This window comes from Heloderma suspectum, chromosome 3, assembly GCF_057233095.1.
Source record: "Heloderma suspectum isolate Gila_16-S chromosome 3, 16-S_ref, whole genome shotgun sequence".
In the NCBI taxonomy this organism is placed as follows: Eukaryota; Metazoa; Chordata; class Lepidosauria; order Squamata; family Helodermatidae; genus Heloderma; species Heloderma suspectum.
In genome coordinates this window covers 36,242,572-36,270,003 of record NC_139460.1, presented here as the reverse complement: position 1 = coordinate 36,270,003, position 27,432 = coordinate 36,242,572, and the positions used below count along the sequence as shown (strand labels likewise).

The following is a 27,432-nucleotide window of genomic DNA, read 5'->3' as shown; positions in this document are numbered from 1 at the left end:
CACACGCACGACGGAGCAAGGAGCGCGCCTGCGAGTTGCCCGTACAGCTCCGGCTCTACGCGCGCCCAGGCAGCGCACGGAGAGAGGCGCGTCCCGGGAGCCCCCGCGCACCCCCAAAGCCGCTTCTGGAGGCCTCGGCCAAACGCCCACGTACTCAGCCAGGAAGGCGCGGGGGGTCGGGAAGGCCTGTCCCCGCCCCGCTTCCTCCGCGAGCGCCTCCTCTTCCTCTCAGACCGAGAGCCGTCTTCCTCCCTCCGTCCCTCGGCAGTGAGGCTGCCCGGGCAGGTAAGCTGAAGATCTGCCTTGCAGAGGCTTCACCGCCTCTCCCCGCTTTGACAGGCGGCAGTCTGAAGGGGCGACCCTGCCTCTCGGAGCTCGGAGGCAGGGCTCGAGGCCGACCCTTCCATTCAGCGCTAGCCCGCGCTTGGATCTGAGATGTATCAGGAGGGTACCTCTGAGAGCGTGCAGAGTGCCTGAACCATAATTACACCCAAGCCCAGTATACCTGGGTGTGAGGGCGAAGGGCTTCCAAGCTCGAGCACTTCTCCTTTGAAAAAGAAAAAAGGTCCCAGCAGCCTGCGGGTGGGTTGCATGTAAGAAATGCAAAGCTTTCTGCTACACAGAGGATGTCACTAATCGGTTTTACGTAACCATGCATTTATAAAAATGCACAAATTTCCAGTCCACATCACTGGTCCATATAGTGAAATGCATACGTTTGCAATCACCATATATAACGATTTGCACTGGGGTTGCGTGCTAATTCCTACCTACGGAACCCTAGCGCCTGGAGGTCACCATTTCACAGTAATGTCGCTCTTGGCAATTCAGATTGGGAAGAAGAGGAGTCTGGGGGACTCTGCTCCACCCTAATGAGGTGGAACTAGTGATTAGATCTCAATAGGAACATAGATTGTGGGCAGTGCAGGCTGGTGGCTCTGATATCAGTGGGGCAGTGAATCCAGTCCGTCAGAACTCTAAAGGAGCTATCCAAGGTGCAAAGCTTCGCATCACGGATAGCGCCTTTGGAGTTCTGACTGAAAGCTGGCGTGGATTCACCACCCCACAGACATCGGAGCCACCAGCTTCCACGGATTGTGGGCGCTTCAAGACAAACCTTTTAGCATGCAATTGCCCTGCCCGTGGAATTTCACATGGGATCCAGACGAGGCCATCTTCCACTTGTAACCCTCCTGCATTTTTCCATAAAATTATGCTAAGGAGGAAAAGACGGAATAGCTGCCTTTCGATCATTAGCACTAGGCGGCTTCCATCTGGAAACATCTTGTGTGTGTATATATCTTTAGCTCAGACTTGTAAATGGACAGCTTTCATGGTCACTTGTGGAGAATAAAAATCACCTCTGTGACTAGGTGAGGAATCTTTGGGATTAAAAAAAATAGCCCACAAAAAACAAATTTGTGTTATCTTTTGTGGACGTATTTGCAAGGCTGCATTTGATTAGATTATCAGACCACTTTACCCCACTCTCCAAAAAGTCTCCCAGAAAGGCTTACAAAGATCAATATAAGACAGGCCCTGCCCTCAAGCTTACACTCTAAAAGACAGGACACAAAAGGGAAAGGGACTAAGAGGGAGAAGGAAAAAAAGGTGTATCAAAGTTCTTATGGGTGTTCTTTCTGGCAGGGAAGGGTGAAATAAGCTCCCTGAAGCTGTTCCTTCTCTGGCCAATGTATATACAGATAATTGTGCACACGGTGCTACCACCAATATAACTTTTGCACTTTCAAGTTCATAGAAAGCAGTGATCTGACCTCACTAATTGCAGTGATTTATTACACTCAGTTGAATGTACCTTTTCCCTTTGTTGTCATCTTCAAAAGCTAGAGGTGTTTGCCCTTTAGAACAGGGGTGGGGAACTCTTGGCCCTCTGGATGTTGTTGGACTACAACTCCCATCAGCCCTGATTGGCTATGATGGCTGCTGGGATGGATGAGTCTTTACACCTCTAGGACCACAGACTTTAGAACAGCTGTACCCAACTTGGTACTCTCTAGATGTTTTGGACTACAACTCCCAGCTTTCCTGACCATTGGCTATGGTGGCTGGTGTTGATGGTTGCTGAAGTCAAAAATATCTGAGGGGCATCAGGTTGGGGAAGCCTGCTTTAGAAGATGTGTAAGCATTTGGGCCTAAGAACATTAGAACTGCTTCCTTGTATCAGACCAAAAGTCCAACTCTGTCTCCAAGGGTAGCCAGCCTGGGGAGGTCATGAGGGAGACATCCATCGCCTATTGCTTGCCTCCAGAATTCAGTAGTCACAGGGGTACTCCAAACATGATTCCCCTCTTAGCAATTTGGCTAATAGCGGCTGATTCATCAAGCCTCTACATGCAGTCGGCCTCCACAGTTCCAGTATTTAAAAAGGCTTTGCAAATGCATTCATTTCAAATGGCCTTTGATGTGTTTGGTAATGCTTGTGTTACAGATGTGCTGTGGATCTGCAAATCGCTTTTTAAAATATTGGCTGAACTTTAAAAAAAATATATATTTTTGAATGTAAAGTTTGTTGTGTTTTACTTTTAATATGATCTTCATCCCCCCTCCCCCCGTGGAACACATCTGGCAAATAGAGATGCATGGGGGGCGGGGTCAGAAATATGAAGTTTTGCAAATGTTTGAAAAATGGATAAAGGCATTGGACCACACTCCTTTTTCCTGGGAATACTGCATCACACATGACAACACAGAATGGTTTGAGTGCATGTATAGTCTCAGGGCTAATTGTCTTTACAGAGCATCAGTCCCTCCCATCTCATCATGCTCTCTCATTGTTATAAACGGTGCAGGCATGTCAAATATATACATATAAACTATACCTCATCTGCAGATTGCATTGTCACTAATAATTTGTGCTGCATCAGCACCTAGAACATTAGGCAAATATGACATTCACACAACTAATTTAATTGTATTAAAGAAGAAAGTCCTTTGGCTGTGCATGTTCAATCAAAATTGCATTTTAATATGTGGAAGTTTGACATGTCTTCCTTACTAAAGGTTTCCTGTGTACTGACCACTTACAACTTTTTATTTATACCTTTTTATATATTTACCAAATAAAACTTTGAAGAACATAACCTTGCGCACATTAAAATATAAATTCATAAATGTGAACAAAGGGCAAGTGAAAGCAAGCAACCGTGATTGTTTTCTTTAAGTATCTTCTTGCTTGCGTTTATTCTGAACTGTCATTCTTTCACCACTTTTTCCAATATCCCCAGGATGGCTACCTTGTGCCTAAAGAAACTACTGGATCAGGCCGGAAGGAAGGAAGCAAACTACATCACTAGATATTTTGCCAGTTACTTGGTGCGACCGCTGAAAAGGACAACGCTGTCTCATACTTGGATAACAAGAGAGCGTGCTAAAAAAGGACTTCTTGTCCCCGCACAAGCTTTTGTTACAGATGAAGGTGCTGAGGAGAAACTAACAGCAAAGAAAAAAAATCCCAATGCCAAAAAAACCATCGAAAGCGTCGGGAGAAAAATTCCACATCGCATTATTCAGCTGATTGATGAGAATGGTAAGAATGAGGGGACAATGCACAGATCTGATGTGATTCGAATCCTGGATGAGAGAGGGTTGAAGCTTGTTCTGCTGACCGAGAAGGCAGACCCTCCGGTGTACAGACTAATGTCGGGGCAGCAGATTAATGAAGAACGCCTGAAACTTAGAGAACAGAAGAAAGCTGGCTCCAGAAGTGGTACGTATGGTGCTTGTTAAAAGATTCTGAGAGCTCTTTCAAAAACCAGTTGAGCTGCATTCTTCCAGGGGGGCAGGGGTGGGGGAATACAGTTGTTGACTGCCACTTTACCTTTTGGTCACAGCACCAGAAGAGAACTCTAGTTACATAAAAAGCAACTACATGCCTAGAGATCCGTAATCATTCTAGTTGACTATTAGAGTGGAAGTTGGCAGATTTGAATGTGTATTCCATGATTCTGTCAAGACACAGAACAATCTCCTGATAGTTTTTTAAAATGCAGTTTTCTAGCTCTCATGACTTGAGTACTTTAGAGAGCGATCCTATGGTCCCTAGGCAGTGTCCCAGGGCAAAACCTTTCTGAGATCTTAAGGCAAAGCTCCAACCGCAGAGGGTTTTTTCTGCTGGCAGAGCCCCCGCCTGGCTGATCCCGGTCATTGTGGTTTCCGCAGTGGCTCGCTCTACAAGGTTGGAAAATGGGTGTGGCAGGGGCATGCTGGTAGGGAGCAATCAAGGACCCAAGGAATCCCAAGCTCCCAAACATACCGCCAACTCAGCTAACTGGAGGACAGCGAAGTCAAACTGCCTCCGTTGTTACTGCTACCCTCCCAGCAAAAGCCCATTAGAGCTTTGGTCCTCTGAGATCGGGGTGTTCTCTTAGGGGTTCCTTGTCTTTTAAGATTGCACTGTTAGTTTGCATTTGCAAAAAACGGAGGGGAGCGGCTGAGTAGATTTTCCTGGAAGTACCAGTAGGGAGTAGGTTTTGGTGTCCTGATGTTGTTAAGCAAACATACAAGCTTTCATAAATTAGGCCATAGTATTTTGGATTTCCTTAATCGAAATTGATTTATTTTAAAGTTTGTATTAGATTACCGAGGCATCCTAGCTGCTCACCATTTCCAGATGCTGTCATATGTGCCGTAATGGTTTAGGAATAGGCAAGAGTGGTAAAAAACAAACAAACCCAGCCACTCTATATGCCAGTACTACAGTGCTGCAAAAGCATTTGGGATTCGGGGAGGGAGTGGGCAAAGGAGTAGGGAAACAAACAACCTAGGGAATGGGAAAACAAACCACGGTTTGTTCAACCGTCTGCCAAACAAACCCTATGTTAAATACACCATGTTATGTGTGAACTGGACCAGTAGCTACAGTCGAGAAATTCTGCAGGAAATGTGAATGCAATTCTATGTCCACAAAAGCCATAAGGGCTGGAAAATCCACTTCAAATTATTAGAGTGGCTCAGTAGAAAATCAAATTTAACTTTTTGGTCATCCAGTTAGAACTTTTAGTTAACCCAGATGATAAGCCAAAACAGAATCCTGCCCGTTTTACCATTTTGATCAAAGCATTAAATAGCTCACTACTTCTCAAATGTTTGAGGTGATTATCCTCTCCCAGAGGAGCAGTTACATGTATCTGTACACAGTAATGCCTCTTACAGCTTAACAATGTTCATTAAATACAAATAAGAATGTGTTCAGACTTCTTGAAACCTTTGTGCTCATCGTTCATTAATGCTGCTGAAAGCTGTTGGCATTCAGATCACTGCTTCACTGCCGGTCCTGCTTCAAAGAGTGGCTATTAAGAATCTTTAAAAAAAAAAGGTGAATGGGTAGTGTTTACACATTTACAAAAGAAGAGGATGTTTACCAAGCTGGACTCTCGTAAATGCATAATACTCTTGTAAATGCATAAACATAAGTCATTCGGTACATGTTATAGTAGGATACAGCGTAGCCTGTTCTGCCGAAGATGCTGGTTTAGGGAGTTACATATCCGGATAGCTTGTTGTGGCTGTTCTTCTGCCCAAGTTGAGCCACTCCACAACATTGCACCTTATGACAAATAACTGCCCACCTTTTCCACGTTCTGTACTCACACTAACTAAAGTAAATAAAAAAACAGGTAGCTGCAGCAGTCCTTTCAGCTTCTTCAGATCTGGGATCTACTGTTAATTTATTTTTTGCTCTTTGCCAGCAAGATAAGCCTTTCCTTCACTCTGTCTTACCATTTTATTCAAATAAATAGTGGTGGGGCTATTAATGTGACCTGGGGGGGGGGGTGCATGCGGGGGGGGGGTTATGATCCACCACCAGTGCAGTAGCACACAAGGACATGTAGAGTGCAGTCCCGTATGTGTTGACTCAGATGTAAGCCCCACTGAATTCTAGGATGGAAGCCTAGAATAGTTTTAGACCTAACCAAGTTCCACTGTGTGGCAAACATCCAAGTAACACAGACATCTTCCACAGGCTGGATATTGCCAAAGAGAGTTTTTTTGGCACAGAATATGGTGTCAAGCTCTGTCTGTAATTTTAATTTTTGGTCACTAGTTAGAGTTGTGGCTTGCACAAGATTGCTCAGGGTACAGAGAAGCAAAGACATGCTAAGACAGAAGCAAAAAGGACAGTTTTGATTCTTTCCTGTTCTGGCCAAAAAGGATGTAACTACACTGAGACAGGGACTGCACTGACAGTGGGCTGGTTCACACGATCATGGCAGCCCACCGTGGCTTATTTAAGCCATGGTGGGTTGCAGCGTGTGCTGGGCACGCTTTAGAATATTCAAGCCACAGCGAGCAGTCGCTGTGGCTTGTGTCGTGCAAACCCAGTATTACCATGAAAGCGGTTCTCACTTCTCAAACATGGACAGGGTGTTACCCTATCTCTTCATCTGTTGTCATGAAATAAGCTTGGTATTGATAATTGTAGTGGCAACCAATTGAAATGCCAGCAATGCCAATGAAAGTACTCTACTTTCTTAGTTCCAGCATGCTTCTCTCTACCTAGAACCTGTTGCAGAAGGCACAATTCTATCTTGAACTAGACAAGGACCTTCCTTATCATTTCAATAGATTCAGATCCCCTTTTCACTTGTAAGTCATGCTCTGAAAGAATAAAAGTGTGCCTTCCACCGGTTTATAAGCCACATAAAGATATGACTCAGGACCAAGCGGGAGGCACTTATCTGCACACTCTGCTAGTAAACCTGCTTCATGTAAGGAGAGAAGAAGGTTTCAAAATTTCTTGTCCTTTAGAAGGGCATTGAGGATGGAGAATCTCCGAAATAAGCAGCAAATTATGGGTTGAATCCAACCCTTCTGCAGGTGGACATCCGCTCACCAAGTGGACTTCTCCTCCCCCCTAGAGCCCCCTCAATATCTCCTCTGGAGGGTCCCGCAACCCTCCAGATCAGATTTAGGGTGGGGGAGGTATATCCTTTCTGCCAGCGGTTCCCTTGCTCTAGCAGAATGACATAACTAGATACAGCTGTATGATATTTTCTCACTGTGGTGCCATTTCCAAGCACGCATATTTAAGAATGGAATGAAGCCAGTCTGGGATAGAACAAGGCTTACAGACCCATTTGTATTTTAATAGGACCTGTTCAACAGAAGGAGATAACGTTTTCCACAGTGATTGCGCAGCACGATTTAGATACAAAGATAAAACAAATTCAGCAGTGGATTGACAAAAAGCATCATGTCAGGATTACACTGCAGCAAAGGAGGGAGACCGATGGACCAGAAAAGTTGGTAAGATGATAAAAAGGTTTTAAAATGTAGATGTCCCGTATGAATATGAATTGTTCTTTAGTACCACTCAGTTTTAGTCAACTATAAAGACCAATTTGGGGGCATCTTACTTTTGGTCATGAGATTGGAAATAACTAGTTCCCTCCTGCGTATGAGTATAATTAGTGAAGTACTTTTATTTAAAGCGTGTCTAATGCCAAACATTCTGGTGTTAGAACTATTTGCCAACCTTCCCCAGTTTGTTGCCCTCCAGGTATCCTGGAATGCAAATCACATTGGCCATGCTAGCTGAGAATTCTGGGAGTTGCAGTTCAACACATCTGCAGGGCAACAGGTTGAGGGAAGTCTGCTTTATGCTGTCCCATTCACTGTTTTAAACTTTGGCTACAACCTCTGCAACATTAAACCCCACTTACATTGGGGATAACATATACTAACTTGGGATCTATCAACACTTCAGATACTAGAGGTCAGAAACTGGAGATATCCGAGCCAAAGCCAGCCTACTGAGAGTGAAGTGGCATCGGTAGTAGTAGGATTTGCCAGAAAGATATGATGTAAAAATGGAGTAATGGGAAAGCCCCTAACCAACTTGCCTAGAAAGGCACTGCAGTTATTCACAAGGTATACATCCCTGTCTAAGCCATCAGATCTAAATTATCCAATACTTAAACTGTTTGAATTTCAGCTTCTTATCCCTCAGTATTTATTACACATTGATTTAGAAGGTTCTGTAACAATATCCTTTGCTTGACTGGTCAGACTTTTCAATCAAATCTTTTCACTAAACCTAAAAAGACTCAAGTAATACATTCATAATAATGCCAGTCTATCTTCTTATTTTTAGCTAGCATTATTTGGTCAGATTTTGGATACAATGCCTGAGAAAGCTACTTACCTCTCCCAGCCCCGCATTGTTAAAGAAGGAAGAAGTACGTGTGTGTTGAGACACATGTCAGACAAAGAAATCCAAGCGTACAAGACGAAGGAGAAAAACAAAGAAGTTCATAAGGGCAATGAGAAGGACACTGTCGACTCGGATCCTCTCAAGCAGTGATTTTTTTAAAGCACAAAATGGAAAAATAATTTGAATTTGCTTTGATGCCTCTCCAGTTTTCTGTACAGACCCCATAAACCTGCCAATAATAGTCATCTTATAAAACTACTTTCAGCTTCTTGTGCATGACACTGTCATGAAGGCTCATCTGAAACTAGTCGAGGTGTAGTGTTTCCACAGCCAGCAGCGTGCTGTCCATTGCAGGCGTGGCCAGAGTTTCATCCACCGGCGATACCTTTCTTCGTTCTGCTTTAGGTGGGATGAATCCACTGAGGCGAGAAGCCATGCTCCGCTTAGGACGTGGTTTTTTGGCCTTAAGAAAAAAGGTTCACAACACAGAATTCACAATCAGTTACCCTTCTTGTCATATAAAAAGAAAACTTAGCCAGTATTTATAAATTGTTGTATATACTTATGATCGGTGACTGTTCTTGGCAACGGGCTTTTGGAAAGTGTTAATAAAGTAAAACGAGCAAAGGGCTGGATGCGCCTGATCTCGTCTGATCTCGTAAGCTAAGCAGGGTCAGCCCCGGTTAGTACTTGGATGGGGGACCGCCTGGGAATCAAGCTTCCTGCCCTGAGCAGGGGGTTGGACTCGATGGTCTTGTAGGCCCCTTCCAACCCTATGATTCTGCTGTTACTCTTTGTACTCTTTGTCAAGTCCTGAGCCATTGCAGGGGTAGTGCTATTCAGGTTTGGTTTTCTTCTGATTAGAAAGCATCAGCAGCTTATGCTGTTTTTGCGCTATTCACTTTATTTGCAAATACACAAACGGAGCATAAGCAAGCACTCCTACAAGAAAGAACATCTACCTCTCATCCAATCTCCAGAGAGAGGCTCTGGACCCTCAAGGTACCTCCAACCAACTCACAGCTCTCTGTCTCTTGTCTTTCAAGCTGTGCACATTTGCACTCATATATATATACACACACACACACACACACACACAGAGCACTGCTTAGCTCTGTGTGTATGCACAAGCATGTGTACCCTTCCCCAAGCTCTGATGGATATTTAATTCAAACTCTGATCTCCAATTCTCCTAACCATTAGCTCCCATCCACCAGCCATTGTAAGCTGTAAACCAGCAATCTGCCTAAAAAAGGAATGACTAGAGAATAGCAAATCATCTGATTGACTAGCTCCATTTTCATGTACACTGTCCATTTTCACATCAGTAGATTCCTTGATCTTAGCTCTATGCCGCCTAGCCACATAAACATCAAAAGTGTGGCAGGGGCAAGGGCACGCACAGAAGCTGCACCCTATGCCCAGGTCCGTTGTAGATCTTTATGTGCGGAGCATGAAGGTCCAGCAGGGTTTTTTGTACGCATGTTCCGCTGAATGCACTTACAACCTCCCTGCAGACCTTAGAGCTAAACACATAAAGGTCTTTAGAGGTGCGCACATGCCTGGGGGTGTACTTGTCTTCACCTCCATCACCCTTTTAGCCTCATGTAGGGTTTCTGGGAGGGTGGGGCTGGGTCAAGGCAGAGTGAAGCAGAAAGGAGCAACGTTAGAAAGAAGAAAACAGAATTGCCCTGTCTTTATATTCCCATACTTAACCTCACAAACCATCATGGCTGGTGGTCGTAAGAAAGACCCTACATGGGAATCATAGAATAGTAGGGTTGGAAGAGGCCTACAAGGCCATCGAGTCCAACCCCCTGCTCAATGCAGGAATCCAAGTCAGAGCATCCCCGACAGATGGCTGTCCAGCCTCATCTTGAATGCCTCCAGTGTGGGAGAGCCCACTGCCTCCCTAGGTGATTGGTTCCATTGTCGTATTGCTCTAACAGTCAGGAGGTTTTTCCTGATGTTCAGCCAGAATCTGGCTTCCTGTCACTTGAGCCCATTATTCCGTGTCCTGCACTCTGGGATGATCAAGAAGAGATTCTGGCCTTCCTCTCTGTGACAACCTTTCAAATACTTGAAGAGCGCTATTGTATCTCCCCTCAATCTTCTCAAGGCTAAACATGCCCAGTTCTTTCAGTCTCTCTTCATAGGGCTTGGTTTCCAGTCCCCTGATCATCTTTGTTGCCCTACTCTGAACCCTCTCCAGTTTGTCTGCATCCTTTTTAAAGTGCAGTGCCCAGAACTGGACACAGTACTCCAGGTGAGGCCTAACCAGTGCTGAGTAGAGGGGAACTAGTACTTTCCGGGACTTGGAAGCTATCCTTCTATTAATGCAGCCCAAAAGAGCATTTGCCTTTTTCACAGCCATATCACATTGTTGGCTCATATTCAGCTTGTGATTGACAACAATTCCAAGATCCTTCTTACTTTTAGTGTTGTTGAGCCACGTATCGCCCATCTCATAACTGTGCATTTGGTTTCTTTTTCCTAGGTGCAGAACTTGGCATTTATCCCGATTAAATGTCATTCTGTTATTTTCTGCCCAGTGCTCCAGTCTATCAAGATCACTTTGAAATTTGTTTCTGTCTTCCAGAGTATTAGCTATCCCGCCCAATTTTGTGTCATCTGCAAATCTGATAAGCATTCCCTGCACCTCCTCCTCCAAGTCATTAATAAAAATGTTGAAGAGCACTGGGCCCAGGACTGAGCCCTGCGGTACCCCACTCGTTACCTCTCCCCAGTTTGAGAAGATCCCATTGAGAAGCACTCTTGGAGTCCGATTCTGTAGCCAACTGTGGATCCACCAGATCGACAGATAGGGAAAACATTAGCCCTCCTCCAGTCATCTGGCACTTCCCCTGTCCTCCATGATTTCTCAAAGAGAATAGACAGCAGTTCTGAGAGTTCTTCTGCCAGTTCCTTTATGACTCTAGGATGCAGTTCATCTGGCCCTGGAGATTTGAACTCATTCAAAGTCATTAGGTGTTCCTTGACCATATGCCTGTCGATCTCAAGCTGCAATCCTGCCCCTTCAGCCTGTACTTTGCCTTTGCCAGGGGGGTCATAGACCCTCTTTTGGGAGAAGACTGAGCCAAAGTAGGAATTGAGCACCTCTGCCTTTTCTTTGTCATCTGTTATCGTTTTGCCATCCTTATTTAATAACTGAACAACCATTTCTTTCCTTTGTCTTTTACTATGCACGTAGCTGAAGAAAGCCTTTTTGTTGCTTTTAGCATCCCTCGCTAACCTCAGCTCGTTCTCAGCTTTAGCCTTCCTGACGCCATCCCTGCAATTTTGTGCTACCTGCCTGTACTCTTCCTTTGTTGCTTGGCCTTCCTTCCACTTCCTATATGTGTCCTTTTTTGTTTTCAGGTCATCTCTAAGCTTTTTGTGAAGCCACATTGGCTTCTTCTGTTGTCTTCCACCTTTTCTTCTTGTTGGAATTGTTTGTAATTGTGCCTTGAGAATTTCCTTTTTTAAAAGCTCCCACCCATCTTGGACTCCTTTTCTCATTAGCGTCACTTGCCATGGGACCTTACTGATCATTGTTCTGAGTTTATTAAAATCAGCTTTCCCAAAATCCAAGGTATGCGTTTGACTACACTCGGCTTTTTCTTCCCTTAGAACCAAGAATTCAAGTATAACATGGTCGCTTTCCCCCAGAGTTCCTGTAACTGCTACTGTATCCACTAAGTCATCTCTGTTGGTTAGGATCAAGTCAAGGATAGCCAATCCTCTAGTTCCTTCCTCTAAAGCTATCCAACACACAAGTCAGGAATTTCCTGGAGGGGCCATGTTTTTCAGAATGTGTCTCCCAACAAATATCGGGGAAATTGAAGTTCCCCATTACTACTACATCATGCTTCCTTGAAACATTGGCTATTTGCTTTTCAAAAGTTTCATCCTCATCTTCTCCTTGATTGGGTGGCTGGTAGTAGACTCCGACCACCAGGTTCCTTTTATTCTTTGCTCCATTTATTTTGATCCTGATGTTCTCGATGGGGCTCCCAAGCTCATCCTCCTGTATTTCTGTGCAGAGATATGTATTTTTCACGTACAGTGCAACCCCACCTCCCTTTCTGTTCCTCCTGTTCTTTTTCAACAAGTTATATCCTTCAATTGCTGTATTCCAGTCATGAGAGTCATCCCACCAAGTCTCAGTTATACCTATCAAGTCATAGTTTCCCTCTTGTATTAAGAGGTCAAGTTTGTTCTGTTTGCTTCCCATACTCTGGGCATTAGTATGGAGACATCGAAGACCATGTGCTTCATAGTCTGGCTTTCTTCCGACATGTTTCTGAAGACTATTATTGGGCACTATTAAAGCTGTTCTCCCCATTGCGGTGCATGAGCCTTTGTCCATTGTTACCCCCAACTTTACATCTCCCTTCCCCGTAGCATTCAGTTTAAAGCCCTCCTGATGAAGTTCTTCATGCTGTGGCCGAACACATTCTTCCCAGCCTTTGTGAGGTGCAACCTGTCCCTTGCCAGCAGCCCATCTTCCAGGAAGTATAGCCCGTGGTCCCAGAATCCAAATCTCTCTCGCCGGCACCACCTTCGTAGCCAGTCATTCACCCAGAGTATTTTTCGTTCCCTTTCTATCCCTCTTTTAACTACTGGAAGGATGGATGAGAAAACTATCTGGGCCCCAAAGTTCTTGAGTTTCCTTCCCAAAGCTTCAAAGTCTGACGTGATTTCTCCGTAGCTCCGCTTGGCGGTATCATTTGTTCCCACATGGATGAGAAGAAAGGGATACCTGTCAGTGGGCTTTATGAGTGCAGGCAACCTTTCAGTCATGTCTCTAATCCGTCCTCCCGGGAGACAACATACCTGGCAAGTCCACAGCTCTTTGTGACATACTTGGGTTTCAATCCCACGCAGCAAGGAGTCTTCCACTACTACCACCCTTCTCTTCTTGTTGTAGGCCTGGGTTTCAATGACTCTGCTTGACTTACCTTCAGCCTCTTGCTCACTCTCATGCAGGTTCCCCTGTGATTCTTCCTCTGCAGGCTGTCCTCCAGTCTCATCCGCAAGTACCTGGAATCGGTTCCACAGCTCCACTGGTGCAGAGTGGCGTCTAGTTCTTCTTCTCCTATCTGTCACCCTTTTCCAAGGAGTATCCTCTACTGCATTTTTCCTCACCTCAGCTTTTCCCACTTCTGCCTCAGCTTGCTGTTGCTCTTCAAGCTTCTGGTCTGCCCTTTGCTGCTGTAGTTCCACCATTTTGTCCAAGAACTCTTCGTGTTCTCTTATTCCCTGGAGGGTCGACACTTGCTGCTCCAGTCCTCTTACTTTTTCTTCCAGCAGCGTGATCAACTTGCACTTGTTGCAGGTGTTGGCCATGTTGTTCTCAGGCAAGAAAACAAACATTGCACACATCTTGCAGGTCACCACCACTGGAGAGTCTTGTCCTTCCATAGCCTCTTTTCCCTTTTCGTGTCTAACTTTCTGATTGTTCTAGACTAGCCTGTGCCTACTCCTCTACTCACTAGAGGTTAAAAGCAGAGTCCCACTGGTGTGGAAGTGTGTGTTTTAAAGACATCCCTGCAATAGGTTAAAAAAAGAAAAGCAGGCAAAATGTATACAGTGTGACAAATGGATAAAAAGGCCTGGTTGCAAAAATGAAACCACAGTGTGATTTATAATCTATGTAGTTGTAGATTAACATTGTTTGGTGGTCAGATTTGCACTGCTGTTTAGGAAATATATGAAGTAGTCTCAATAGAAAACTTAAATCAATCTAAATCAGATTTTTGTTGTTGCCAATTTCAGTTATTGAGTTAAATGGCTTGAATTAAATCAATCCACCCTGTTTCCAGACCACTTGGCTCTGTGAGTATTCACTGGTTATACCAGTCTCTTATGTCAGCAACCGTCACGTCCAGTGCAAAGGTCCTGCAAGTCACCATTTGAGCATTGTTAATTTACAGCAACTTTGTTCTGTTACTAAAACTGAAGGCAAGATAGTTCAAGAGTTTGACTTACTTTTGAGATCAGCTTCGTCTTGTCAGGGACATGTACAACAGCATGCCTTACAAGACTTTGCTGTAAAAAACAAGAGTTACATTTATATAGGACCCAAAGAGGAGGAGGAGGAAAAGTGTAGATTTTAAGGTAGTTTAAAAGGCCCCTACTTTCAGTGCAAAGACGCTTCCACAGCCAGGGTGGTCACACATGTACGACGCTGATGCCTCATGAAACGAGGCAATGTGACTCTGAAGATTGAACATCTTTGTGTAAGTTCTTCCACAGCCTTCCCTTGGACACTTCAGTACCTCTCTGCTGGCAGCATGAATTTTCTGGTGGTATTTGAGGTAATCTTTGCGGCATAATGTTTTGGAACACACCTTACAGATGACTGGTTCTAGAGAAGGGGGGGATTATTGGTACAGTTCTCACAACAACAGAGCATCTAAGCTGAATTTAGCAGCAATCCTAGTTTCTCAAGGTAAACAATTTGTGTGCACAAAATATTAGAGCATTATCTCCACCACTACATCCATCAAGCTTTCATGGCTGGCCCTACCATTAGGCAGAGTGAGGCTGTGACTCAGGCAGCAGATACTGGGAGGCAGGGAGCTGGAACAAGGTGCTGGAAGGGAAGAGCTGTATGTGTCATGCACAGCCTGCCCTGGACCACCAAAGCTAGCTTGCTTTCAGGTGTGGTGGAGGATGCTGTTCCACTGCAAGTGCTGAAGTAATATTCGACTGCTTTTGCACATGGAATGGGAGAGGGCAACATCTTGTCCTTTGCCTAAGGCAGCAAAAATGTCTTGGGCCAGCCCTGTAACTTTCTTATACAGGTTTCTACTTGTCCATCACATAGAGTTTTTTCTCCCTCTTCCACAATACTAGAACTCTGGGTCATTCAATGAAGCTGAATGGAAGTAATATATAGCCATCCTGACTAGTAGCTGTTGATGGCCTTTTCCTCCATGAATATTTCTACACGTGCTCCTTACACACCATGTGTGAGAGCTAGTCTATTATAAAAAGAGCATAAGTTGTGAATCAAATAGTGCCTGGCTCAAATCTCACTTCTGCTATGCACTCACTAGGCACCCACGAGCAAGCTACTGTCTCAGTTTCAGGCTCCCCAACAGAGGGATAATATTGACCTACATTTAGCACAGCTTTTAAGAGTCTGAAGAGCTATGTAAGTGCAGTGCGCACACTACAAGTGCGCATCTCTGTTAAACGTTCAGAATACAAACACAGTGTACAACAGCATGTCCTGCACTGCGCTACTTTTGTTGTTCAGTCGTTCGGTCGTGTCCGACTCTTCATGACCCCATGGACCATAGCACGCCAGGCCTTCCTGTCCTGCGCTCTCTCCTGGAGCGTGCTCAAGTTCATATTCATTGCATCGGTGATGCTATCTAGCCATCTCATCCTCTGCCATCCCCTTCTCCTTTTGCCTTCAGTCTTTCCCAGCATCAGGGTCTTTTCCAGAGAGTTTTCTCTTCGCATTAGGTGGAGGTCAGATAATTAGTACAAGTGTTTATGATTTTAAAAATTATTATTTATTACATTTCTATACCACCCAATAGCTAAAGCATTCCATGTGCAATAGACTTCCAACATGAGACTTTTAAAAACTTGGATCGCTGTGTAAATGTTTGAGTTACCCACATTACTTACCCACGTGACTGTGCTTCATATGTTTCTGAAGTTCTGACCAGGTTTTTCCAACAAACGAACAGCCATCTTTTTTGCATGCATAGCCTATTAAATAGACTACAATTAATCTTAACAATCTTAAACAAGTTCAAATGCATGGTCACCTGCTATAAGGCGATCCCTGCCCCCTCCACCCTCTTGCCTAGTTCCTGCTATCTAGAGCGAGTAAATAAATTACCTCCATTTTCAGGTTTCCAGTATAGCAAGGAAAAACACACCTGCCATAACAGTGACTTGTGTACTATTTCTCAAAGCATAGTTTACCCAGCATGGACCACTGGCAAGTGTTTTTTTTTTTTTTTACAAGACTTCTTTAAAATGAACACCATCATGAAAATAAGTAACCTTTTTTTAAAAGGCAGCCATAAATGCACATAACATAGGCTTGAAATGACTTTAGCACAACACTGCCCCTTTACTTCCGTTGTTGTTGAAATTACACACACTCCCTGCCATGTGCTTGAGCTATATTTGAACTTAAGCCCAACGGATCTGCTTGCGTCACTTCTCGTTTGACCCTTATATCTGAAGTTAACATTGAAATCTACAATTATTTATAATGTTCCATCTTTGTATTTGGGGGTCTTCCTCTATACCACTTGGAATACACTTTTTGTCTTACCCTGTGAACCTGCCACCTTTCCACTATTTTATTTTGGCATGGCTGAAGCAAGAGGAGTAATTACCTTCATGGGTCTTCGCATGACGCTTTAGATGGCTGCATGTAGAAAAGCGCTTTCCACATCCTTCATGGCTACATCTACGGCAAAACACACACACACACAGAAATAAAAATCACAACTTATGAAGTGTGAAGCAAGCCCTCCTGTAACTGACTTTTCTGTTTACTTCCATCCATCAGCCCACCCCATTAGTATGATATACTAGTGACCCTTTAAGAACTGCTCTTGAAGAATTTTCCACCAGGAGGTTCAATCCTGTCTTTGGTTTTTGTGCAACTTTTTTAGGCTGCATCTTCCATAATGTCTTGCAGCACACATTAACAGTGTCTTGAGTGGCAGTTAATAAAATAAAATGGCTTTTATTTGATTTACTCAGTGTCAGTGCAAATGGTGCTTAACAGATTTTCATAAGAAAAAGGTCTCCATCCCTGAAGAGCATGCAGTCTATCTGGAACAGACAACAAATAAAGGAAAAGAAGATGGACAGGGAGAGATAATGGTAAGAAGGGATGAATCTGAGCAAGTGCAATTACACATACTTAAATTTGGTTAGAATTGGGATAGAAGTTTTGATTAGTTTCCACAACAAGAAAACCAGGATGCTGATAACAAGCAAACCCAAAGCTAACCTTGATGGTTGAGACTTCTGAGATGAATTTGGAAAGTAGCTGAGAAGTGTTAAAAAGTGTCAGAATTCCTGCCTACAAACCACCTTGAAAGCCTCAGTACTTATTTCTCATGCACAATAAGGTTTTAAAGGAATAGGCTGAGTTACTAAATGATTCACCTACTTGAAGAATGGTATGCCAGTGTGTTGAGACTGATGAATTTTTAACTGCTGGTGTTTTTTAAAAGACTTGCCACAGTTTTCAAAGTCACACTGTTTGAAAAAACAAGTTAGTTACTGTTAGACACAGGCCAAGGTACAGTCAAACAATAGCATATGCTGTATGTCATTACTTGCCCAAGGGTTGCCATGTGAGGCTGGGGAAAGGACCGAAGACTCCTGGGGTTTAAATCCATTACTTGATCCAATGGTGCACACTGGCAACTCATATTCACAGTACACACCAGAGCGATGGTCAGGGCCCTCTGCGCAGACTGGGCTATCGCTGTTAGCTATGACAAACAGCACTCTGCAAGCAAATATGGCCCTTTTCCCTTCCATAGCTGACAATGGGGAAGGCTGCATGTGCATATTGGACTGCAGTACTGAATCACAGCCAGACGTGCAGAATAAGCACTAACAGTGTCAAATCGTTTGGTAAATCAAGCACGTTTAAGGAACGACTTCCTATTGCTCAGTGTAGCTTAGTAAAGCAAGAGAGCCACTTACAACATATGTCCTCTGTTGATGCTTGCATCCCACATGTCTTTTCAAGTTTGCTTTTGTTACAAATGTTTTATTGCAGCCATCAGCTGTGCACCTACAAATACACAAATGTGTGTTCTCAACAGTGAAAGAATAAAAGCAGTTGCAACTGGTTAAACTAATCCATTAAAGACACAAACATTTGCATAAGAAACAATAATTTGAAGATAAGCTTTCTGTGTTCTTAGATACCTGTGTTCTGCAGGTACAAGTTGCAAGAGACAATGGCCCTGTTCAGACGTGCTTGGGGAGATGGTGGTTAGGGTAACTACGGAGGAGTGGGGGTAGTGAAACCACAATGCGCGGGCCTGCCAGGTGCCACATTGTTCCTCTAACCACTCTTCTCTGTAGTTGCCTGGAAATCGTCCCCAGGTGGTTAGCACACCTCCATTCATCTTCCGCGGTGCAAACGGGCTCCCGGTATCCACTCCAGCATCCAAAAAGGCCACGTGCCCATAGAGAAAGTCCATGGCAGCTAGAGCGTTGCCAGCAGTGGTGGATGCTCTAGCCGGCAGACTCTATGGTTCTGGAAGTCCTCCAGAGCCCGTTTTAACCACCAGGGAGCCCGCCAGATGACAGAGTAAGCCAATCTGCGGTCCCTAAACCCTGGTGCAGGGGGGTCATTAGCTGGGGTGACTTACTAACCACGAAGAACGTGGTTCCCCCCCCTCAACATGCTAAGTCACCACTGTTAGCAAAAAAACCCCCCATTCCCTTCTGAGAAAGAGAGGGAGAGGAACACCTCTTTTAAACGGGTACCTGCTATCTACGTTTTCTACCTGGTTGGGGAAGGCTGTTTTATATGAAGCACTTATATTAAAAATGCTGAAACGCTTGATTTGATTTATAAGTTAAAATCAAGGGAAAACTTATTGGAAGAAGGTCTGCCAGTGGTTTTCATTATTTGCAAATTAAAGAAAGGTTTAAAATAGATGAGAAAAATGGTGGATTTGAAGAAACAGAATCTGAGTTTGAAACAGCACTGTGTACAAATGATGAACATGCTATTGCTAAACTGTATAAATTACTGTTAAGGTATGAGACAGAGGATGAACAAGTAAAAGATTGTATGATAAAATGGGCACAAAATGTTGGTCATAATATATCAATGGAAGAGTGGGAAAGTATGTGGGGAAAAGACCTAAAATTTACATTATGTACAAGTCTTAAAGAGAATTTTTATAAGATGATGTATAGATGGTATATGTCACCGTTTAAACTGTCTAAAATGTATAAGGGTGTTTCTGGAAAATGTTGGAAATGTGAAGATCAAGATGGAATGTTTTATCATTTATGGTAGACTTGTAAAAAAGCTAAAATATTTTGGAAACAAATACAGTCTTTAGCTCAAATAATATTAAAGAATACTATAGAATTAAAGCCAGAAACATTTTTATCGGGACTAACAGATAAACACGTAAAAGAGAAGGGGGGAACCCTCTTTCTCTACATGACAATGGCTGCAAGGTTATTGTATGCACAAAAGTGGAAGAATGAGGACTTCAGGTTGGAGCCAATGTCGCTCTTGCAGCATCCCGTGGAATCTCCGCGGGACACTATCTCAAACAGCTTTTTAAAAGGTTGAAAAACCTTTTTATCTCTTCCCTGGAATGAAAAGGGGAGGCGGGAGCAGCTCCAGATGAAGTTTTGGAAGAACAGCTCTCTCGGCGTGGTAGCAGGGGGGCTGGAATCCAGGGCTAGTCTGCCAGAGCTTAATCAACACTCAAAGTTGTTTGAAACTCCTAATTAATTAGGAGAAATTAGGGCTGACGTGCTCCATTATAGTTTATGGATTAAGAAACGCCAACAACATTTGAGGAATGGATTAAGAAATATCAATAATATTTGAGGACCTGCAAGATCTGTTTGAAGAGAAGGATGACTACACCAAGGCGAAAAAAAGGATCTCCGCCTACCCCCCCCCCCACACACACACCTCCCTTGGCAAAGGCTCCGAGAAGCAAAAATACAGAGGAGTTACTTGCTCTGATAAAAACTTTGTCCTTGTAATTTGCGGAACAGGCTAAGAGGCTGGATACTATCCAAAATTCCATCACTGCCCTGCAAGGGGCTGTGGATTTAATTAACACTTCCTGGCAAAAAATGGAGGTGAAAGTTAACGAGCTACAAGATCAGGTGGCAGGGAATGAAACTACGTCACAAGCTTTTTTCAACAATTTTTCTGTCAGAATTTCTCAACTGGAGGCATTAGCGCGCAGGGCTAATGTACGTATCATTGGTATTAAATATTTACATACTGATGTAAATCTGTCTACTTTTGTAGGTAAGTTCCTGTATGAGATACTCCCTGTGCCATCTGATTATTCATTTGATATTGAGCAGGCATTCCGTGTGTCAGATGCCAAAGGGACTGGTTATATGATTATAGTCCAATTTGCAAGAATCTCCACAAAAAATTATAACCTGCATTTGGCAAGAGAGGCTGGAAACCTTTTTTGGAAACAAGATAAAAGTTATGCTATTTCCGGATTACATCAAAGAAGTTGCTGATAAAAGGCAATTTACCAAGGTGAAAAATATGGCAAAACAAATTAACTTACAATATCACTTAAAGTATCCTGCTACATTTTGCATTTTTTCTGAAGGCCAGATGAAGAAGTTCCTAAATTGTGAAATGGCAGAGGCATGGCTAAATGGAAAATTGCGTGTGATTTCTGCTCCAGCACCATGAATCTACAAACATGTTTTGTTAACTGGCTAAGTTTAGTCTGGAAGATTCAGGTTAGGCCAGAGATGTTTTTTTGTTGTTTTTTTTCTTCTCTTATTTTTTCTCTTTTTCTCTTTTATTTAAATCCTTTCTTTTTAAAATTGGTATGATATACTGTACTTAAATTTACTGTCTGAGTATAACATGTACACTTATATTTTGTACTACATATATAAATATTAGTGATTGTTCTGAGGTTGATTTTAAGCTTTATTATTATATAACATTATAAAACTTATTAGTGATTTGTTATTATTATTATGTATCTTTTTAAATCCCCTTCCTTTTTATTATTATTACTATCATTACTGGTTAGTAAGATTTTTGGCTGCTTAAATTGTTAAGCTTTATTATTATATGTTAGCTGAAGGGCAATATATGGTTACTGGAAATGAATTGTAGGTCTGCTTCCTTGCTATAAGACTGATGATATGATATTGAAATGTTAGATTGATTATTTATGCTGTATTGAAATGTAATATTGCCAAAATTATAGGCATATTTTTTAAGCAGAATGGGATGTGAAGTTTGTGTAAAAGAGTTTAAATTTAATTCTTTTAAATATTTTTTTATATTTTTTCATGTTCCCCCCCTTCCTTCTCCTTTCTCTCCCCACCCATTATTGCTGTGTCCTCCTAAGAATACTGTATTGTTGGGAAATTGTAGTTATTTATTAGGTTGTTGGTACTGTTTATTTCATTTATAAAGTTAAAGAATAGAATAAAAAGTATTTTTTTTTAAAAAAGTGGAAGAATGAAACAACACCAACTGTGAGCAAGTGGATCATGAGAATGATGGAGCTGGCAGAGATGGCAAAACTTACTATTATAATTAAAGAAGGATCAACAACTAAATTTATGTTAGATTGGAAACCTTTTATAGAATTTGTACAAGAAATAGAGAAAAATGATATCTATGTATGTGGATTTTGAACTTTGAGATGGTTGGTTCTCTTTTTTGTTGTTGTTTTTAAAAATTAGGAGAGAAATGCGATAATGTCTGTGAACTCAATGTATGATATACAACTAAGATAAGGAGAGAATAATAATAAGCATCTGTTGCGTAAGGGGAGCCAAAGGTAGATATTTCACAATCTTAAGAGATATTTTAGTGTATGTGTATTGTGTGTTTATGTTGTGTGTGTGTATTTTTCTTTAAAAAAAATAAAATTATATTTAAAAAAATGCTGAAATGCACCAGGGCGTATTTGTAGCCGATGAAAAGATTTTTAATCTAACCAGTTAAGCAAGTAAACATTGCAACCCTATTTGTTACCCAAATATATAATTGTCAGCTTGACAGAACTCAAGTACATGGTTGTATCATCCAGTTCTGTTCTTATGCCAGCAAAGAACCAACTTGTAAATTGCAGAATTTGGTCTCAACAGCTGTTAGGCTTTTTGTTAAGAATATAACAAGAGCCATGCTGGATCAGACCAAGAGTCCATCCAGTCCAGTATTCTGTTCACACAGTGGCCAACCAGCTGTCGACCAGAAAACCACTAGCAGGACACGAGTGCAACAGCACCCTCCTGCCCATGTTCCCCAGCAACTGGTGTACATAGGCATACTGCCTCTGATACTGGAGGTAGCACATAGCCATCATGCCTAGTAGCCAATGATAGCCGTCTCCAGGAATTTGTCTAACCCCCTTTTAAAGCCATCCAAGTTGGTGGCCATCACTATGTCTTGTGGCAGAGAATTCCACAGTTCATGTGCTGTGTGAAGACGTTCTTCCTTTTATCTGTTTGAATCTCCCACAAATCAGCTTCATAGGATAACCCTGGGTTCTAGTATTTTGAGGGAGAAAAATGTCTCCCTATCCAGATTGTCCACACCATGCATAATTTTGTACACCTCTGTCATGTCTCCCCTTGCCCTCCTTTTTTCCAAGCTAGACAATCTCAGCTGTTGCAACTTTCTCTCATAGGGAAGATGCTCCAGCCCATTGATCATTTTAGTTGCCCTTTTCTGCACTTTTTCCAGCTCTACAATACCCTTTTTTAAGTGCAGTGACCAGAACAGTACACAGTATTCCAAGTGTGGTTGCACCACAGATTTGTATAAGGGCAGTATGATGCTGGCAGTTTTATTCTCAATCCCTTTTCTAATTATACCTAACATGGAGCTTGGCTGTTTTTTTTGTTTTTGTTTTTTTACAGCAGCCGCACACTGGGTTGACATCTTCATCGAGCTGTCCACCATTCTTTGTCGTCCAAAGAATCCCAGCACCTTCCCCATCTCACCCCGCTCAAACAGCATACTTACACAAAGCGCTTTTCTCCAGTGTGCACAAGAAAATGGCGCTTAAGGTGGAAAACTCTAGTGAAGCTTTTACCACAGCCTTCATATTCACAAACAAAGGGTCGCTGATAATAAAAAAAGTAGATTTATTAAAATATTACTTGTTTTAGTCATCTCCTTACATGACGTGTTACTTTCCTGTAAGCACTCCTCTTGCACAGAGAATAGCATATTCAGTATTCTCAGACCCACAAGTCAATTTCCCCTTCTGCTCCCCTTCCTATCAACAATGAGCATCCCTTCTTTCCCCAAAAGTAATGTTTGGTGTTTCTCAGCCAAACCAATCTACTGTTTCTTTCATTAAAAACTCCAGTTTTGATTACTACCTGTGACCAATTCTCCCCCTTAAGTGGTTAAGAACGCTGGACAATGCTCTCAACATTAAGCTCCATATCTAATTAAGTTGGAGCAGTTCAGTAATGGCTAAAAGAGATAGGTTTTAACACCACTCTACAAAACAGATGCCTGTGAAGCCTCCTGGTTTTGCCAAGAGATCCTCTCATTCATTTACAACAATCAAAAGAGATTCCTCTTTTTAGTCCAATTATGGACCTATGCATTTTAACCAATGGTGTGACAGGAAGATATTCAACGGATGAAGTGTTCCTGTCACAGTGATGCAATAAGGCAGAACTGCACAACTTAACAGCCAAGGGCTGCTTCTTTTTATAATGGGCACTAAGGACATAAGAAGAGCCATGCTGAATCAGATCAAAGGCGTATCTAGTCCACCTCTCTGTTCACACAACTATCCAGATGCTCATGGGAAGCCCACAAGTAGAATATAATGTCTAGTTTTCCAACTGCACAGATTTTCCAACTGCATGGTCCCAGGGCATGGTCTGAAGGCACATGAGGCCGCCACCTTGCTGAAGCTAAGCAGGTTTGGGTCTGGTCAGTGCTTGGAAGGGAGACCACGTGGGAACCACATGTAGCCACCTTGAGTTCCACAATGGAAGAAAGGTGGGATATAAATGTAATAAATAAATAAGGTTCTGGAGAAACATTGAGAACGTAACAGGAGCCCTGCTGCATCAGGCCCAAGGTCTATTTAGTCTAGCCAGTTTTCCCAGAGTGGCCACCAAGATGTTTACAGGAAGCTCAGAAGCAGGATATAAGTGCAATAGCATCTTCCCACTCTGGTTCCCCAGCAACTGGCATATTCAGTTATGTGACTGGAAACTGTACAGCCCAGACAGACGATTATTACTCATCTGCTGTTTGTGATCAGTAGGCCATTGACTCTCTGGTATCTGAGGTCTGTACTACCACAACTATATTGTGCCTCCCTGTCTGAACATAAGAGCCCTGCTCAATCAGACCAAGGGTCCATCTAGTCCACAGAGACCATCCAGATGTCCATTGGAAGCCCACAAGTAGAACATGAGTGTAATACGAACCTCCTGCTTTTGTTCCCCGGCAAGAGCTATACAGAAACATACTGCCTCCAATACTGGAGGTAATATATAGCCATCATGACTAGTACCCATTGATAGCCTTATCCTTCATGAATTTGTCTAATCACCTTTTAAAGCCATCCATGTTGGTGGCCATCATTGCACCTCATGGTAGCAAATTCCATAGTTTTTAACTGTGCACTGTGTGAAGAAGTACTTCTGGGCTTCCCATCTGGTTGGCCACTCTGGGAGCACTCTGGCTGGGCTAAACAGACCTTGGGCTACATACACCTTGGTCCTTTTATCTGTTCTGAATCTCTCACCGATCAGGCGAGGCAGTGCCCAGCATAAATGCAGAGTGTGCTAGCTGGGAAGGGCTAGTACTAACATTGTCCTTTCACTGCATGCAAACTCCATTTATGCAGATGCCAGAGGGGAACAGCCCCAACCCTGGCACTCAGGATGAACTGGGAGCGTGCTGGGACAAAGGGAACAGTGCTGGCACCACCCTTTCAATGCGGGTGCTTTCGCTATTTAATCTGGGCACCGATGAAAAGCAGGGAGGGCCGAGTCGGCAAATGCCCAATGGTGCTGCCGGCACAAATATCCTGGCAGGCTGCATGTAGCCCGTGCACTGTACGTTGTGCATCCCTACAATGGGTAGGGCTTGACCTGGTGAATCTGTGCCTGCCCCACAGCTGCCCAGATTCCGCTCCTGCCCCGTTCCCAGCGTACCCCGTCTCTGCACAAGCACCGCGCGCCTCCAACGTCAGCCAATGAAGAGCTCATGAAGCTGATTGGCCACCTCCCCCTCAACATACACAGCCACGCGCCAATAAGACGCGCCGCGCTCGCCTTGGCCCCACCCGTGCCCCCAAGGCTCTATCCCCGCCCACTTTCTCCGCACGCGCGGCCGTTGCTTGGTCCTCCCGGCGGCACGTTCTGGCGGGCGACAGCCCCGCGGCCGCGCTCCCTCCTTCCCGCCAGGCGGGCCGCGGCCCCGCCCCTCGCCGGCTCACCTCTCCCGTGTGCCCGCAAAGGTGCGCGTCCAGCTTCCAGCCCTTGTTGAAGACGGCGTCGCAGTCCGGAAAAGAGCAAATGTAGGTCAGGGGTAGGGACAGAGGGCGAAGCCGGCGCGGGGCCCCTTCCCCGCCGGAGCCCGGCGCGCCGAGCTGGCGACGCTTCCGCCTCGGGGGCTCGGCCGCGGCCTCCTCCTCAGCGATAGCCTCCTCTCCGGCCATGCTGGGGCCGCAGACCACGTGATAACTATCGCCCCGCCTTCCTCGGGCCTCGAGGGCGCCACGCTTTTTGCTGATTTGTCCCTTCCCGCCCACCGTCGTGCCCTCGTCTTCCTCACCCCGTCATCCGCCCTTAAATACTATGGCTGGTGGGCGGCTAATGGCCTTAGGGCAAAGAGAGTTCGACGGAGTCTGCGCGAGAAGAGGAGCGGCAGTGGCGCGTGCGCGCTGAGTTTTACGCTGTGCGGCGGGGGAATGTCTCCTTAAAAACCTTCAGTCCTTTCTCTCATGGATTTTTTTTTTAAAAAAAGTTTTTATGTAATTCTTAAGTTAACTATAGTGCAATGATAATTGTAATGCATTCTTGATATGAGATCTGTGTTGCAAATATTCTATTTATCTCAGTGGAGGCGGGTGGCTCCGATTTTGGCGGGGCAGAGAATGTGCTCTGGGCTTCAGTCAGAACCAGTCAGAACTCTAAAAAGAGCCGTCCAAGGCGCTGAACACTATCCCCCCAAAATAAGTGCAGCACGTTGGATAGCTCCGTTAGAGTTTTGACTGAAACCTGGAAGGATGCCCAGCCCCACCAAACTCAGAGCCACCAGCCTCCACGGATTTATCTAATTTATTTTGGCTGCTGAGGACAGATACCCTGAAAGGCAGGATAGAAATTTGATGATGATGACGGCGCTATGCCTCATTGGGCTTGAATAAGTATGAGGGGCCGTCAGAGATGATAACCCTGTACAATGTTGCTATATGTTTTTGAAATATTGTGTGCGATTTTTTTAAAATTCCAGAGTTGTGTTATTTTGTTGTTTTAACGTAAGTCAGTTTGGAAAACTTGTTATGAAAAGTGGAATAGAAATTATTTAAACAGTAATAATACTGGTAATAATTAAATCTGTTCTTATGTTCTAAGTAGTATGGATGTTGGTTTATTTATTTACTCCCATTTTATCTCACCCTTACTGTAAGTAGCTCATACTTGGTTATGTCCACCCTTCCCATTTTATCCTCACATTTTTTCCTTGTGAGGTAGATAAGGCTGGCAGAAACATGACTAGTATACGGTCTTAAGTGAGCTTTATGGCAGAAGGAGGATTTGAACCTGGGTCTCTCCAACTCGGCTACTACAGTATGAATAGAGCCTGCCTGTTTACTGGCATAGTTTTGTAACAGGTCTACTGAAACCTAATTATTATTACTAATTATTATTACTCATATTTTACATTTGTTGCTGTTAGGTTTTTAAGTGTTTACAGTGAAGGCTGGTGGCTCCCATTTCAGTGAGGCTCCTATTTCAATCCATTCTGGGTTTCAGTCAGGACCAGCCAAAACTCTGAATGAACTATCGAAGGTGCTGAACCCCAACCCCCAAAATGGGTTCAGCACTTTGAATAGGTCCTTTAGAGTTCTGACAGGTTCTGACTGAAACCCAGAATGGATTCATAGCCTCACCAAAACCTGAACCACCAGCCTTCACTGAGTGTTCGTTGGATTATATGTTCTTTGTTACTGCTTTTAGAAATTGTACTTGTATTTTTATTGATTATATTATATGGGCTTATTATTATAGTGTTCCCTGCTCTGGGAACAATTAATACAAGAGTGGGATATAAACAAATTATTAGTGTTAGCTGGGGCACTGGTACCATCTCAGCATAGGATGAGGTAAGCAGGAGTGGGGGTCTGTCTCTACACCATAGCCCCATAACGCCTCCAGTTGCTTTTTGTATGCCACAAACTCTACCATTGTTGCAGGTTAGCAACCCAATATTCCAGGCATGGGTAGACTGGTCCACTGGTGATTATATAAATGAAGGGTGCAATCCTATGTGTTTTAGAAAG

General features: G+C 43.6%; 2 protein-coding genes across 3 annotated transcripts; one reads left to right on the top strand and one right to left on the bottom strand.

The window, feature by feature from the left end:
* The first annotated feature begins 230 nt into the window (after window positions 1-230).
* MTIF3 (mitochondrial translational initiation factor 3) lies at window positions 231-8,810 on the top strand. 2 transcript variants are annotated; one of them, XM_084842905.1, is made up of 4 exons: window positions 231-285; window positions 3,246-3,727; window positions 7,112-7,266; window positions 8,114-8,810. In XM_084842905.1, the coding sequence occupies exons 2-4, from the start codon at window positions 3,247-3,249 to the stop codon at window positions 8,321-8,323; spliced, it is 846 nt and encodes a 281-aa protein (XP_084699031.1). In that variant the 5' UTR covers window positions 231-285; window position 3,246; the 3' UTR covers window positions 8,324-8,810. The 2 variants fall into 2 exon arrangements, with proteins under 2 accessions (XP_084699031.1, XP_084699032.1); XM_084842906.1 differs by lacking the exon at window positions 231-285 and adding an exon at window positions 1,336-1,373 and having other exon boundaries at window positions 8,114-8,807.
* GTF3A (general transcription factor IIIA) lies at window positions 7,071-25,602 on the bottom strand. Its single transcript, XM_084842904.1, has 9 exons — window positions 25,363-25,602; window positions 22,911-23,011; window positions 17,879-17,969; window positions 17,334-17,422; window positions 16,546-16,619; window positions 15,821-15,904; window positions 14,314-14,543; window positions 14,165-14,224; window positions 7,071-8,636 (listed from the first exon to the last, which is right to left on the bottom strand). The coding sequence occupies exons 1-9, from the start codon at window positions 25,582-25,584 to the stop codon at window positions 8,478-8,480; spliced, it is 1,110 nt and encodes a 369-aa protein (XP_084699030.1). The 5' UTR covers window positions 25,585-25,602; the 3' UTR covers window positions 7,071-8,477.
* Window positions 25,603-27,432: the final 1,830 nt, after the last annotated feature.

Excerpts from the sequence above, each read along its gene's own strand:
- MTIF3 (XM_084842905.1), top strand. The coding sequence starts at position 3,247 with ATGGCTACCTTGTGCCTAAAGAAACTACTGGATCAGGCCGGAAGGAAG. Across the intron at positions 3,728-7,111 it reads GAAAGCTGGCTCCAGAAGTG|GACCTGTTCAACAGAAGGAG; the intron begins GTACGTATGGTG and ends GTATTTTAATAG. Across the intron at positions 7,267-8,113 it reads CCGATGGACCAGAAAAGTTG|CTAGCATTATTTGGTCAGAT; the intron begins GTAAGATGATAA and ends TCTTATTTTTAG.
- GTF3A (XM_084842904.1), bottom strand. The coding sequence starts at position 25,584 with ATGGCCGGAGAGGAGGCTATCGCTGAGGAGGAGGCCGCGGCCGAGCCC. Across the intron at positions 23,012-25,362 it reads TTTGCGGGCACACGGGAGAG|CGACCCTTTGTTTGTGAATA; the intron begins GTGAGCCGGCGA and ends TTTTATTATCAG. Across the intron at positions 14,225-14,313 it reads GAAGCGTCTTTGCACTGAAA|CAAAGTCTTGTAAGGCATGC; the intron begins GTAGGGGCCTTT and ends TGTTTTTTACAG.